At 44.0% G+C, this 16,574-nt stretch overlaps 1 protein-coding gene across 1 annotated transcript in view; it reads left to right on the forward strand.

Moving 5' to 3' along the window:
* LOC110570949 (leucine-rich repeat flightless-interacting protein 2) overlaps window positions 1-1,719 on the forward strand; it is a 149,171-nt gene extending 147,452 nt beyond the window's left edge. The window contains exon 24 of the mRNA XM_044913631.1: window positions 873-1,719. Coding sequence (XP_044769566.1) covers window positions 873-983 — 111 coding nt within the window. The 3' untranslated portion in view covers window positions 984-1,719. The remainder of the gene's footprint in view (window positions 1-872) is intronic.
* The last annotated feature ends 14,855 nt before the right edge of the window (window positions 1,720-16,574 follow it).

A 16,574-nucleotide genomic window follows, 5' to 3' on the forward strand; every position in this document is an offset into this window, starting at 1 on the left:
GGTGACCTTCTTTCTTTAAAGATGTCATACACAGCTGTCCTGTTTTCCACGTCCATCCGAGGACTGACACATGTCAGTCTTGGAGGCCCTAATTCTGTTGCTGGCTCAGATGGCTTGTCCTTCATGCGTTTGGTGTCTCGTGAAGTGATGCTTGCCTTTGATTTGCAGGAGCACTCCAGGCCTGACTTGGGGAAATTTCCTGCAAAGAGGGCTTGCCTCTGCCTCTGCTAGTGACGGGGGGCAGGGAGGCGAACCCCTTCCAGGACCCCAGCCACCGTCCCTGAGGGCTTTGGGTCAGAAGCAGAGTCGCAGACTCTTCTGATGGTGCATGTCTCCACAACCACGGGGCTGTTGTGCCCCCACCTTAAGGCACCTGCGCTCCGCCCTGCTGCCTGTTGGGCCAGATGGCTCCCTGCTGGTGTGGCCTCCACTCTGACTCCCAGGCTCTGGGGGCCTGGCTCCGGGGGTGGCCATCTTGGCCTCAGCCAGTCCCACTTTGGTTTCTGGTTGTAGAAACCTTGCTCCCGGTTGCCCACGCCTCGGGGACCAACTCCTCCAACTGGCCGGGGCTCAGCTCTTTTCTGTTTGCCTCACTTGTGTTTTGTGAGACCATCAGGACCCCCAAGACTGTGCCATGTCTGGGGTCCAGTTGTTTCGGAGGAGGAGGGTTGCCTAGTCACTCCTGAGGCCGGAATCCCGTGCCTCGTTTCCCTTAAGGCATAGTTAAGAAATATGTGTGCCCGCACAGGGATGCGTGCACTTCTGGGAGCTCGGTGGGTCCAGGCTCTGTTTTGCAGTAGGAGGGAATCTTGGCAATCCTCTAATGTGGGGAGGAAGCATGTTCCTCAAAGCTGCCTTTCGTCTGTTTCCAGCTGCGCTGTGCACTGGACAAGACGGAAGAGCTTGAGGTGAGCAACGGCCACTTAGTGAAGCGTCTGGAGAAAATGAAAGCAAATAGGAGCGCGCTCTTGTCCCAGCAGTGAGCCCCAGCTCTGCACAGGAACCCGGTCGGCGGATGGAGAGCATGGCGTCGTGGGCTTGCCTCCGTTACTGTCCGGGAGTGCTGCCAGGTCCCCTGCTTCTAAGCGCGCCCGGTGAGCCCTTGGCCCAGCCGTGGCCCCGGCAGCCACCAGATGCCTCTCTGACTGCGGACCCCCCCCACCCCGACCCGGGGCTGGGGCCGCCACCCCGAACCCGCGGGTATTTAACGAGCACACCGGGCCCACGGGAGCTGCGTGTCCCACGGCGCGGCAGCCTCGCGACGCCACTGAACATGGCAATCTAGGTAAAGATTAAAACGGGACTTGAGTTTTCTTTTCACGTGTCTTGCTGAAAACTGAGGGGACGTGTTACAGTGTCGGGACTTCCTTTGGGGGCAGAATCTACAATTGGAGCGACTTCGGTAGCATCTCTTAGTCTGCGCTTTTCATACACAAAACACTGTGGAACCACAAGCCATTACCAAGCAAAACTCTTTCACTAGAAACAAGGGGATGGTCTGGAGGTAAAAGTGACCTTAAGAAGACTCTTTACAGGCAACAAGTGAAGCTTTTCTAAGGGATTTTTGCATCAGTTCAACCCTAAGAACAGGGTAATTAGCCAATAGCCCCCCTGAAAATGATAGCTTTTCCATTCGCACTATGTAACCCTTCTACTTGGACTTGAAGTTGTGAACTCCTTTTAAAGAATGTACTATTAGAACAATTAAAAAACGAAATGCTGAAAGATTTTAGCAACGTGGTTTTTCTTTCTTTCCCCACTCTTAAAGATCTTTATTCCATATTCATTGTTCTGTACGTTTTGAGTCATCTCTATTTTTTTAAGTATATCAAATCAGTTTACCCTCTTTCCCTGGTTAAAATATATATATATATTCACAATGAACAAGAATAGCGAGTGCACTTATCAGAGTCTTAGACTATAAAGCAAACCGAGGAAGTTACACACTAAAGTCAACTACATGATCTTCAGGGGCAAAATAGAGAAAATTTGACTCCTTACTGATCTCTAGTTACTCCTTGTGGGTGTTGTACTTCAAGCTGGCTTGGTTAAGCAGGCCAGCTTTTCAGGATATTAGCCAGACAGTATCACCCGAAAGCATACCTTACGTTGACACTTGGAGAACACTGGTGTAAGGGACATGATATACCATTGAGACAGCGCTCCCGACATGGTGCTCGAAGTCATGAGGGTCTGTCCCCCAGCACCGTCTGGGTCCAGGATACACAAGGTGACATTTCATTGGGCACAAGAGGAGTTCGTGTCTCCTGGTGCCAAGGACAGTTTATGATTCAGATCTCCTTCCTGAGCATGCCATAGATAAGATCATCCAATCCCCATCCACATGTTGGTGCCAACAGACATGTTGTAGCTGCTGCATATTCAAGACCAGTGTTTTTTCATACAGAAACCTACCCTTGCATTGATCCCATGGAAGCGCCAACTCTCCACGGCAACATGGTTTTTGTATTTCCCTAAGATTTGTCAAAACACATTGGTTTCAAAAGACTTCTAAGTTTGAAGTTCTACTTCAGGAGCATTAAGCGTTCCAAGTTCTTTCAAGAATGCAAGGGTCCAGTCCAACAACAGAAACTACCAGTAATTTGAGCAGGAGAAATTTAATACAGGGAGTGATCAACCCACAGGGAATTAACTAGAGAAAAGGATGGAAGAGAATTCTAAAGAATGCCTTAGAGCTGAGGGAGAATACCCAAGAGAGGACAAATTGGGACTGAGACCTCACTAGAAGGCCTGGGGCCACCACCCACGAGGGGACAGACAAGTCACAGGGTGCCAGGGGCTGACACCGGCAGGCAGGAAACCAGGGGCCAGGACTAGGGAGCAAACTTTGCTGGAGGGTGGGCACCCCCGGGTGGCACACAGTCACACCACAGGCTCCGCGTGAACAAGAAGGAAGGAACCAGGAAGGGGAGCCCCTGCTTCTTGCAGAGTCCCTCTCAGCACCATCTTCTGACCATAGTGGGCCAGCCGGCAAAGAAGAGATGTTTCCTTCCTTGTCTTATCCTTAAGATTTCTTCCACAACATCTTAATATAAACACATTTAACCAGCACAACCTCCCTATCTAGAGATCACAGAGAATACTAAAAGCAAACACATAGAGCGCTCAGACATGGCTGACAGTTAGACACATATTTTCACTCGATTTTCACAAAAGCCCTGTGAGGTTACAAGATGAGGAGGCCAGAGCCCAAGGAGTTAACAGGCTGCAAGTCTCGCCACCACTGGTTAGAGGAGGGGCTACTGGGCTCACCTGCCCCAAATGGCCTGCCCCAAATCTTTGGCTCCAAAGAAGTCAAACCTTTAGTCTCTACCTTTCCCACCAATCTTTACAGAAATAGCAAATCCATTTTACACACACTTGCAAATCCAGAGGAAGATAGAACATGATTTTTAAATCATAGAATATGACTTTTCCTCAGATATGGCTATAGGGAATTTGTTGCTGGCTTTTCTCATCCCTGAATTTCTCAACCACACACCACTGACTCCCTGGGCGGGATCATACGTGGTTGCTGGACGGCTGTCCTGTGCATCAGAGAATGTTGAGCAGCATCCCTGGCTTCTGCCCACCAGAGGCAGATAGGCCCAACCCCCAGCCGTGACAAACACAGGTATTTCAGACATTGCCGGATATAAGCGCCCCCCGCCCCGCACCGAGAACCACTGCGTTCCCCTGAATTAGAAAACTGGAGAAGAAAAGAGGTGGTTGAAAACCTGGACCAAGATGCCTATTGGATGTTTTCTACAAACTGTTCTCATTTTTAGAAACGAAGTGGCATTTAGGACATTTAGGACATGGAGAAACCCATTAAAAAAGACATTATAAATGGACAATATCAGTAGATAATGTAAATTAAACGCAGTTCAGAACTGCGGTGAAGTGCTATTTTCCATTGTTCATTTTTGACATCCCATTCTGATCGTCTGAAATGTAAACTAAAGAATCAAAACTTTCTGTTGATATTTTTGAAATTTTAGGTTATTATTTAGCAAATACGGATTTCTGCTTTGCACAGCACCGAGCTCATGGGGAGCACCAGACAAATGCACACCTTGAGAAGGTGGTCCTAAGGAAGAGAATGGCCACACACGCAGATAATCACAGAAGAGGGCAGCATGGGATGGGGGTGGGGAAGCGCCAGGAGGAGACAGCCAGGTTCCAATTTTCAAACTGGGGCATAAGCATCTGGTGTGTTTCTACAAATGGCCAGGCCAGATGTGGCACATGTGTGCACCTGCCTTTCTGGGTATTTGCACGTGAGCTGCTGTCTGTGGACCTGCCTGGTTCCCTGCACCTGCAGCCTCATCCCCACCTTTGTATGGAGATACTTGAGGATCGAGAGGACCCCAGCTCAGTGGTCGGGGACCCTGCCCTGTGCCCAAGAGCCTCCCAGGACTAGGTTTCCATCCAGCTCCCAATCTCTCAAGAACCAGGTAGTTGTCCCAAGTCCCAGCCCCACATTTGCCTCCACACTGCCTTTCCTGGCTGGTGTGATCTCTTTGTACGGCCGGTTCCCAACACCCACTTCTTGCTCTTTCCCCTCTCTATCAGAATAGCCCCCATCACCACTTGCCAGATGGCTCCTACTCTGTCCCCAGGAGCACTGAATGCTAAGTAGGCTCTGCTAGTCCTGAATGGAGTGTCACTGACCGTGGCTGGGTGTCTCCCTTTGCAATTGCCCATACCGTGGGCGGCATGTAATAAGAACACCACAGACTTGGGGAAAGAGTCCTGAACTAGAAACATCTGAAGCCTTAGATTAATGCTCCTGTGATATAATGATTTATAAGAAATATAAACATGGCCATTGAGATGACCAAAATGTATTTCTTATATATGTTTGGTCTTCATCCACCTTACCTGAAAGTGCTTCAGAGTCATAGGGTGAAACAGGTGTCTTATTATTAATAAAGGTGACTTTGGGGCCCCATCCAAGGGTAGGGGCTGATTGACAGGAGGACCAATTATGTGACTAGAGGGTTGGAAATGCCCATGCCACCCGTGACCTCTAGGGAGAGAAGAGGGGCTGAAGGTTGAATCAGCCAATGGCCAATGACCTAGTCAATCATGACATTGTAACGAAGCCTCCATGAAAACGCAAGAGGAGACTTTTGGGTCCTTTTTCCTTTTTGGAGATCTTCCACATTTGGAGAGCAAGAAGACTTCCATGTGCCACCAACCTAGGCCCCAAGCTCCACAAGGACAGAAGTTCCTTTGTTCAGGACCTCACCCTATAGATCTCTTCATCTGGCTATTGACTTATATCCTTTATCACATCCTTTAATAAGCTGGTAAATGTAAATCAGTGTTTCCCTGAGTTCTGCGAGCCACTCTAGCAAATTAACTGGACCTAAGGAGGAGGCCACTGGAACCTCCAGTCTATAGCACAAGTGACAGCCTGAAATTACAACTGGCATCTGATGGGCTGCGGGTGGGGTGGGGGGGGATAGTCTTGTAGGACGAAACACTTAACCTGTGGAATATGATGCTATCTCCACGTAGATCATGTCAGAATTGAGTTCACACCTGCTGGTGTCCAAAAATTGCTTGGTATTTTGTGTGGGGACACCCCCCCCCACATTGGCATTGGGTCCAAGAATGTTAAAAGAACTCCCTAAATCTCAAGGGGTATGTAATCTGTATTTAGGTGTGGGTGGCCAAGATAAGGGAGGAGGGTTCTTTAGGTTTGTGTTTACCCCTCACAGCTAGCTTTCTGGGCCCATCACCACCATCATAGGCATGCATGGAGTCCCCTGAGCTCTGCCTTTTGAAGACGGCACCCCTGTCTGACTCTGTTCCACATTGAACAAATTGTTGCCCCCTCCCCAATTCAGGTGTGCTGAGATTTTCTGCTGCCTGAGCTTTTCTCTTATAAGTTACCCCAGGGCAGAGCCATCTTTGCTTCTTGGCTCAGGCCTGTGTGGATTTTCTCAACCTGCCTCAGCCAGCCTGGGATTTTGTAGCTACTGAGACCAGTAGTCCTCACCTACTGTGATTTTACTAAGTGGGGTTTAAGATCATGTGGTTTAATATTTCCATATCAAAACATTTTAATTTGCTTTTTTTTTTTTTTTAAGAGAAAGAGCACATGAGTCATGGGGGAGGGGGGGCAGAGGCAGAGAGAGAATCCCAAGCAGGCTCCACGCCCAGCGCAGAGCCCAACATAGGGCTCGATCTCACGACCCTGAGATCACGACCTAAGCTGAAATCAAGAGTTGGACGCTTAACCGACTGAGCCACCTGGGCGCCCCTAATTTACTATCTTAAAAATCTAGTTCTAATTTGGTAAAGGAACATAAAAGGAACAAAACAATCATTGTTCTCTCCTCCCATGAACCATTTGGGCAGTCTGTGGGGTAATATAAAAAAGATGCCTGGCTTCTGTGTACCTAATATAAAACAAAAGGCCAGACCCAGAAAAAGCATTTCCCAAGATTTAGCACAGTTAAGATTTCGCAAAGTAAAACAGGAGAATGCAGCCATAAATGCATTAACGTGAAAACAAAATACGTGGGAAAAATGTGATTCCAGCCTGCTAAAGCTGCTAACTCCCGTTTCAGAAAAGGTAACTGCAGCAGCACAAATGACTCAAAAAGCCGAGTCAAGGCAAGAAATAATCACCAGAACAAGCTTTTAATACCTAGGAATCTGTATATCAACATTGACCCGTTAGATTTAGATAATATCATGGGGAATCTCATTCAAAATAGTGAAAAAAAAATGTCCCCCAAGACAGCAGTAATAAACCCTAAAAAACCCAAGAACCTATATTCAAGGAAATCTATACATTCTGCTAGGAGATACACAACATGACAAACTATAGAGATGTATAGTAAGAATAAACATTATAAATATGTAACTTTCTCCCAAATTTATAGATTTAATACATTTCTTATGAAAATCACTTTGAATTGTTTGGGGATGAATCTCAGAGTTATTCTAATAGTCATCTGGAAGTTAAAAAAAACATACCACTAGCCTAGATCATTTTGATAAAAGACCATGGGGCAGTGAGTAGCCTCTCCCAGGAGCTATGGATATTACAAAGGTGCAAGGACAGACAGGTCCCCGCGAGGGGACAGCCACAGCCTAGCTCAGGGCGCGGGCTGCATTCCCTGGGGACTCCCAGGATGTGGCTTCCATGCTGGTGCGGCTGCTCTCCAGCATCTCGGTCTGTTCCACACATTCTAGCCCGCAACGAGCTCTCTCTGCTATCAGCTAGACTGTATGTTCTTTAAGAGGAACTGCTTTAAGCTTTGTACCCCTGGACCTGCCTGATACACAGCAGGACCGCCACAGGTGTTTGTGGAATAAAGTGTTAACAGCTCCTGCCAGGACAGGAGGATAAGCAAAAGGGTACTGAAGTCTGCACGAGAGAAGGTCTCAGTCGTGTCTCTCTGGATGCAGCTTACCCCAAAATACCCAAAGGGAGGCTCTGTGAGATTACAGAGGATTTCCATTTTCCTCTTTACATTTTTCTGCATGTTCTACATTAAACACATGTAACTTTCACAACATTAAAAAATTTTAAAGTTATAAGGAACAAACTAAATGTAAAAAATCAAATCATAAAAGGCAAGTAAAAGCTGTTGTGTAAATACCATTATTCTGAACGTGGAGTGGGGCAAAAAATCACCGCTATAAACCACAAAGAGATTGGCAGATTTCATAAAAATGTAAAACTTCACATCAGAACGGTTTAAGCCCCGAATCAATTATGTGAGTCCGGTCACAGTGGAGGTGCCAGGCAGAGAAGGCAGTGGTGCAGGCTACACACTCAGACTCCCAGAACTTGGGACAAAGAGAAGCAAGGATCCCCCGGACCCAGGGCTGGTGGGGAATGTGCAGATGGTGTCAGAAAACTAAGCTTTTAATGCCACCTTAAATGATTTTAAACAAAGAAACTTAGGGGTGCCTGGCTGGCTCCGTTGGTAGAACATACCACTCTTGATCTCAGGGTAGTAAATTCAAGCCCATGTTGGGTGTAGATTACTTAAAAATAAAATCTTTTTAAAAAAAAGTCTTTAAAAAAAATCGAGAAATTTAAAACATACTGGTTTAAGCAAAAATCAAAACTAATGCCAAAAAAATTCACGATGGATGAAAAAAAAATACGCCCATTTTAAAGACAGGATATGGTGTCTTGCAGAGCCATACTAGAGCCTGAGGCAAAAGGAAAAATTAGGAATACCGATATGGATACTTTGTTCATCTTGGATTTTTCACTACTTTTGATTTCCTTAAAGGAAATTAAAATATTATTTGTCTTGATTACTGGATTTTGGTGCTTCCTTCAACGTCGCCGTCTCACCCCAGCCCCCGCCCGAGTGGGGTATTCTAGCGGACTGCCCAGGGGCGGGCGTCGTGCCAGGCATGAGAAGGGACACCTGTCGGTGAGGGCTGTCCCGCCGCTGCGGGCGGCAGCCTCCGCGGGCGCTGGGCCCACACCAGGGGGCAGCCGGGCCTGTGCCGGCAACTCTCCGGTCCGGTGGCTTGACACCACCTCGCCATCCAGACCAGGGCCTCGGGCTGCCCGGCAGGAAAGGGTTCCAGCCGCCGGGAGGCCATCTCCCGCGCCCGCCTCTGCACGATGCCAGCCCGCCACCTCGTTCCTGCCTTCGCGCCCGAGCGCTGGGCCAATCACGGCGCCGCCCGTGCCGGCGCCGACCAATGGGAGCGCCCGCCGAGCGGTGGGCGGGCCGCCGGCGTCCGTTACCCGACGCGCCCCGCGGCTGCACGCGGAGCGCACTGGGCCCTGCGGCGGCCGCTGAGGTTCGGGGACTCTCGCGCGGTGGCGGCGGCGGCGGCGGGGTCAGCGGCGGTGTGGCTCTGAGGTGCGACAGGCGAAGACTCGGGACCGCGGGGAGCAGGCCGGGCGCCTGGGGGGGAGCGAAGCCCAGTCGTGGCGGGTCCCGGTGGCGAGGCCCCTTAACGGCTGGGGGCCGGGCGGGGTCGGCCGCCGCGGCCCTGGGTTTCCACGTTCCCGGTGGCCTGGGCGTTCCAGAATCCCCCAATTTGGTACCTTTACATTAGATCCCGAGCGTGGCCCCCAGCCTCGCTTCGCAGGCGCCGAGGCGGACTTGGTGCCCCCAAAGCGAGCCTAGAGTTAAGTAGCGGGACCGTCCTGCAGATGCGGTTACTTCCTGGGGGGAGGTGGAAATCCACCCGCGTGCCCATCGTTGTGACAGGCGCCCGCGGGTCCCCAGCAGTGGGCGGTGCGGCACGGCTGGATGGAGAGACAGACAGCAGACCCGGACTCCCCAAGTGTGGGATGTTGGCCAGCCCGGCAAGGGTTCCCCCGCAGCACGGGGGTCTAGGGTGGGACCCGCAGGTGGAACGGGAGTTGCAAGTGGTTGGCGGGAAGGGGGATGCGGCGGCCAAGGAGAACGCACGTGGCCCACCCGTCGAGGAAGTGTGGTGGCAGGTGTAGGCACACAAGGCGCCCGGGTTAATGCGGAGCCCAGGCCCTTCTTGGTGGATTTTTTAATTTGCATCCGAAGAACAATGACGGTCTGTTGCTGAGCTTTAAGCAGGAGGTTGAACTGATTAGATTTGCATTCTGGAAAGATTATTCTGGCCAGATAGGAGGTTACTGCTGCGATCTGTGTGAGAATCAGTGGTCCCTTGACAAAGGTGTCAGATGTTAAAATTGCCAGGACCTGGTAGGGATGAAGGAGGTGTCAAGAGAGAGTCCTGTGGTTTCTGGCTCGGTTCTGGGATTGGAAACACAGGAGGGAATCGTTTCCTAAATGAGAACTGAGAGAACAGAATACGAATGGGTATATACCTAGGAGTGGAATTGCTGGATCCCATGGTCATTCTGTATTTAACTTAATGAGGAACTGCCAGATGGTTTTCCAGACTGGAAATTGTTTTACATTCTCACCAGCAATGTAGGAGGGTTCCAGTTTCTTCATTCCCTTGCCAACGCATATTTTCTGTGTGTGCTTTTTTTTTTTTAATAACCATCCTAGTGGATAAAGTAGTATCTCATTATGGGTTTGATTTGCATTTCCCTAATGAATACTGATATATTGAGAATTTTTTCATGTGTTTATTGGCCATTTGTATATCTTTGGAGAAATGTTTATTCTTTTGCTTATTTTAAAAATTGGGTTGTTTGTCTATGTGTTGCTGAGTTGTAAGAGTTCTTTATATATCCTGGATAGTTGACCCTTACCAAATGTGTGATTTGCAAGTGTTTTTTTAATACAAAAATTTTTCCTTTTGTCAAGGTCTTTGATGTTGGATATCTATACATATTTAAGAATGAAGCTTGCAACACATTGAATGCAGATTTGAATGCAGAATCAGACATGAATGAGAATCCATCTTGTTACAATAGATATTAAAGAGATTTACAAAATGTTAATGCTCTTCTCACTAGCTTTTTTGAAAATACCCAGTTTTACATTTAAAGTGTTACTTAAGTAATGGGTTTGCTAGTGTTTATGAATAAATATTTAAAATTTTTCTATTTTAATTTTAATATGATAAGTATTAATAGATACTGTCCACATAAACACTCCTTGGGGTTCTCAGTACTTTTTAACAATGTGAAGACTTCCTGAGTCCAAAAAATAAGAAGCCACTGATACATTCTAATGTCAGTTATTTTGGTAAGTTAGCTTTCTTTTCATCTTACCCTTTGTTTTAAATACATGGAATTCCTAGAGTAGGATCTTTACTGACTTAAATAAAATCCCTTAAGCCAGGAGTTACTAGAAATTTTTAGATGTAGTATAAAAGTCCATAAATCCTTTAATTATACGTGTGTGTAAGTGTATGTTCTCGGGGAAGTGAGTGTGTGACTTCTATCAAATCTTTGGAAACTCCATATCCACAAAGATTAACAGCCACTAGCCAGACTTAGGGCAGTAAAAATAATAAAAGACTACTAGGCTCTTGGTATTAGGCCAAATTTTTTCCGTTATTAGCTAAAAAGAATTTCTGAAACGTTAAATTGGAGGTTGAATACTTGCAGTCCATATTATTCCTAAGCCTCACAACTGTATATCAATTTCAGTTTGTACATGTTACAGTCACTTAAAACTTTTATGTATGAAATGAACTCATCATCTCCATTTCTTCCCATCCAAAAACAAAATAATATAAAAGTATTCCTTCTCCTTGGTTCCTAGTTCAGTGAGTATACCATCAATGATACTGAGTTCACTTTTATACATATTAAGTCTAGTTATCTTGTCTCCTCTTTTTACCCATCTTTTACCTGGGGGCCATCCCATATTTGTTCTTTTAACTTGAGAAGCTCTATTCCCTTTGAGATGCTTTCTTAGTGGTTGGCCCCTATGTGACCTTTATGATTTAGCTTGTATGTCACTTTCTTTATAAGCTTTTCCTTACCTTTATCAATGTAACCATGCTATATTATTGTCTACTTAATTATCTGTGAAATCCAAAGTAGATATAGGTTATGTTTCTCTTACTCAGCTAGAATATTAGTTTTTAATTGCTTTTTAAATACAACTCTCAGTTTTAAAAACTCAAAATACATTTGTGTGTAACATTATATCCTTTATGTCAAGTGAATACTAAACAGATTTAGTAATCAATATGATAGCAGACTCCTCCTTGCTTGTCTTGCAGATTTTAGTTTAAAAGACAATTCCTCAGGAAAGCCTTCCCCTAACCCTTAGTCTAGGATAGGCCTTTTTTTTTTTTAAGATTTATTTATTTGAGAGAGAGAGAGCAGGGGGAGGGGCAGAGGGAGAGAGAGAAAGAGAGAATCTCAAGTAGACTCCCCACTGAGCATGGACCCTGACTCGGGGCTCAAACCCACGACCCATGAGATCATGACCTGACATAATGGCTCTTGCGTCGGGCTCCCTGCTCAGTGGGGAGTCTGCTTCTCCCTCTCCCTTTGCCCATCTCCCCTGCTTGTTCTCTCTTGCTCTAGAACAAGTGGGGGAGAGGAGCAGAGGAAGAGGGAGAGAATTTCAAGCAGACTCTACACTGTTCGGAGAGCCTGATGCAAGGCTCCATCTCACGACCCTGAGATCATGACCTGAGCCAAAATCAAGAGTTGGACGCTTAACCAATTGAACCACCCATGTGCCCTGGAATCTGTATTTTTAAGGAGTGTCCCAAGTGATTCCCAAATCAGGCAAGTTTGAGAAAAGGGACCCTATAATGAGTTATGTGCTTCCTCTCTGTTCTCCCATCCCACTTCTGGAAATTCTTTGTTATATGTCTGTCATGTTTCATAAAGGCAGAGACTGATCACCTCTATATTCTCAACACTTAGCATATATTAAAGAATGATTCTTTAGAGAAGGGTGGGTATACATTCCTGAAACTGGAATGTAATTTCTTGGTAATAGGGTAGGTATATGTTTAACATCATTAGAAACTTCCAAACAGTTCTTCAAAATGGTTTTAACAATTTGCATTCCCTCTAGCAATGTTGTTAGGAATTCCAGTTTGTCCCCATCCTCACCAATATTTGCTGTTATCAGTCTCTTTTTTTTTTTTTTTTTGGCCATTCTGATGAATGTGAAGTGGAATGTTGGTGATTTAAATTTGCATTTCCCTGATACCTAATGATGCTGAGAGCACTTTCTCATATGCTTAAGAGCAATTCATATGCCTTGTGTTACGTATGTGTGAAGTAATATCCAAGTATTTCATCCCTTTTTTATTAGACTATCTTTTAAAAAAAATTATATTTGTGTGCATTCTTTACATAATTGGGGTAAGAGTTCTCTGTTGGATATATAAATTGTGACTATTTTCTCCCAGTCTTTGTCTTGTCTTTTCACTTTTTTAGTGGTGTCTTTTGATGAGTAGAAGTTTTAAAATTTTGTGGAAGTTCAAATTAACAACTTTTTAATTAATACCTTTTTTATTCTAGGAAATCTTTGCCTCCCCCATAGTCATGCATATATTCTCCTATATTTTCTTGAGAAAGTTTATAGGTTGATTTTTTACATTCAGAAATGTGATCCATCTCACTTCTGTTATTATATAAGATGTAAAGTACAGAGTCCAGGCATTTTTTTCTCCCTTTCAGAAATCTAGCTGTGTCGGCACCATATTGAATATGCTTTAGATCTTCCTTTCCACATTGAATTGAATTAGTACCTTTCTCAAAAATCAAGTGGCTTTCTTTCTAGACTCTATAATTTGTTCCTTAATCTGTTAGTCTAAATATTACACTGCAAATACGGTAGCCTTATAAATAAGTCTTGAAATATATGTCATTTAACTTTCTTCTAAATTGTTTTGGCTATTCTAGGTTTATCACATTTCCATGTAAGTTTCTAATGAAATTGTCAACTTCTACCAAAAAAAATCATTCTGCAATTTTGATTGAAGTTGTGGTCAATCTGTAGCTGAATTTGTAGAGAACAGATCTTAACAATATTAAGTCTTTTGATCCATGAACATGGTATATCTCTCCTTTTATTTAGTTCTGCCTTAATTTCTCTTAGCAGTGTTTTGTAGTTTCCAACATAAAATTCTTATACATCTCTCATTTCATTTAAACACCAAGTTTTTAATGTTTTTTGATGCTTTTGTAAATGATACTCTTCTAAAATTTTCATTTTCCGAATGTTTGTTACTAGAGGATGGAAATGCACTTAACCTTGTATTTTTCAACTTTGCTAAATTACTTATTAGTTGTAGTAGTTTCTTTCTATATCTCTTTGTTTTTTCTCTGTACATTATATGATTTGTGAATAAAAACAGTTTTACTTTTTTTTCCCTCCAATCTATAGGCCTTTATTTATTGTACTGCCTAGGACCTCTAGTACATGAAATAAATGGTAAGAGAACAAATGTCTTGTTTTTGACAGAAATTATTCAATTTTTACCATCAAATATGTTAGCCATACAATTTTTTTTCTTTTGGGTTTTTTGTAGATACCCATTATTAGATTGAGGAAAGTCCTTACTGTTTTTTTGTTTTTGTTTTTAAGATTTTATTTATTTATTTGACAGAGAGAGAGAGAGCACAAGCAAGGGGAGTGGGAGAGGGAGAAGCAGGCTCCACACTGAGCAAGGAGCCCAATGTGGGACTCAATTCCAGGACGCTGGGATCATGACCTGAGCCGAAGCCAGATGCTTAACCGCCTGAGCCACCCAGGCGCCCTCCTTACTGTTTTTTGTTTGCTAAGAGCTTTTACAATGAATAGGTTCTGAGTTTTAACAAATGTTATCAAATTCTTTTTCTGCATCTCTTAAGATGATCCTGTGATTTTTCTCCTTTATTCTCTTACTGTGGTCAATAACTGCTTTTATAGGTTGCTGGATTTGCTTTGCAAAAAATTATTTTAGGGTATATGAATCTATGTGCATGAGAGCTGTCATTTTATTTTTTTCTTGCAATATCCTCAGATTTGGGTATCAAGATTATGCTGGATCTATAAAACGTATTGGGAAGTCTTCCCTCTTCCTCACCTTTCTAAAAACTTTGGTTAAAAGTGAATTCTGACTTTATTTCTACCTTAGTTGATGGATAGAATTCATCAGTGAAACCATCTGCATTTGGAATTTTCTTTGAGGGAAAATTTTTAATTACAGGTTTAGTTTTCTTAAGAGATATGGGACTATCCAGATTATTTATTTCTTCTTGTATCCATTTTGGAAGGTTGTGCCTTAGTTGTAGAATTTATCAGATAATGTTGATCATTATATCCTCTATTATTTTAATGTATGTAAATTCCTATAGTAATGTCTCCTTTATTCATGATATTGGCAATTTGTGTTTGCTCTTTTTCTTAAGTGTTCCTCGAAGGGTTTATAAGTTTTATTAATCTTCAAAAATTTGGATGTGTTCATTTTTATCTATTCATTTACTTTTGTTTTATCTCATTATTTCCATCCCACTTTGGGCTTAATTTGTTTTAATTTTTCTAGTTTATTAAGACAAATCACTGATCTTAAACCTTTTTTCTTTTCTAGTATAAGCTCTTAAAGCTATACATTTCTCTCTAAGCACTACAAATTTTGATATGTTGTATTTTTATAATCATTTAGTTCAAAATATTTTTTAAATTTCCATTGTGACATGTTTTTTTACCCATGAATTATTTACAAGTGTTTTGTTTAATTTCTAAATATTTGGAAAGTATGGGGCACCAGGGTGGCTCAGTTGGTTAAATGTCGAACTCTTGATTTTAGCTCAGGTCATGTTCTCAGGGTTGTGAGATCGAGCCCTGTGCTGGGCGTGGAGCCTGCTTGGGATCTCTTTGTCCCTCCTGCTCTGCCCCTCCCCCACTTCTCCCCCCCCCCAAAAAAATATTTGGGAAGTTACCCTTTTTATTATTCGTAATTATACTGTAGTCAGAAAACATACTGTCAAGCATATGGAAGATTCTGGCCATAATTATGTAGTAACAGAAATTGGACTTATCATGTTGCCACAAAACAACTTGAAAACTAGGCCTCGTGTATGAAACAACTGTGTCCAGACACTGGGCCATAGGCAGTACAGGGCTGTCACTTCTGAAGGAAAGAAAACATACAACAGGAGCCCTGTGGTAGCCTGGCTTCCTACCTGGAACACATCTGCCGATCGATAGCTGCACACCAGCTACCGTGGGATGTTCGGTTGCTCAGGTAATGAAACCACATTTGGTTGAGCAGCTGCGGTTGGAGTCGCCACCTAGTTAAGGTTGTGGTCATCCACTGTCCTCTCCAAGGTGCATCTCTCTTCTGCCCAGGTCAAATATGAGCGCTGAATGGGGATGTGCGAATCACAGCCCTTGCCTCTTTCAAGTCCTGGGTGATGGCACTAATCTCTGCAATCCCTTCAGGGATGTGACACTACTTTGATTTACTATTTTTCTAGGTAGAGGTGATTCTAATGCCTTCCTTTTGGCTTTTCCCACCGTAATAGCCCTCACTCAACAGGTCAGGGAACTATTGTGAGGATTCTGCCATCTGTTAATCTGTTATGTCTCTTACAATAATGCATTCTGAAACTGCGGAAATAACCACAGGATGGGTTCAGGGACCCAGTGGACCCACAGCAAAACAGACGTGAGCTAAAATTGCATTGATCATCTGACCTCTATAAGTCCGCACTCTGATTGGCGGGCTGGGCCACAGTGACATTTTGGGTCTCCTAAAATCAGTGTCACTTCAGAGCCAGTAGTCTGATTATTTCCTTTTCCCCAGTTATACAGTTAGTTTGGTAAAAGGCTAAGCTTTTGAGAAAGGCTAGGAGAAAGATTAATAGTTTTAATTTTTAGTAGTGTATGTTTAGGGTCCTTCCCCAAGAGGACCCAGCCTCCCCTTCATTCAGGGGGTTCTGGGTCTACAAACTGGCACAGGTCTTGGGATTGATTGAGGGATCAGAACTCTATTTTTATGGTTCAGGTTAGAGTTTTGTTCACTTGACCTAGAACTTCCCTGCTTACACAGATCAAATAAGAATTTAGTAGGCTTGATAGGAATTGATATAGGATAGATCTTTGATGGCCTTTTCAATTTTTTTCTATGATTGGTTCTCTGTTTAGCTTTTTCTGTAAGTTTTTTGAAAACTATTTTCCTAGAAAATTGCCTGTTTTGGTTAAATTTTCATT

Source organism: Neomonachus schauinslandi, chromosome 3, assembly GCF_002201575.2.
Source record: "Neomonachus schauinslandi chromosome 3, ASM220157v2, whole genome shotgun sequence".
In the NCBI taxonomy this organism is placed as follows: domain Eukaryota; kingdom Metazoa; phylum Chordata; class Mammalia; order Carnivora; family Phocidae; genus Neomonachus; species Neomonachus schauinslandi.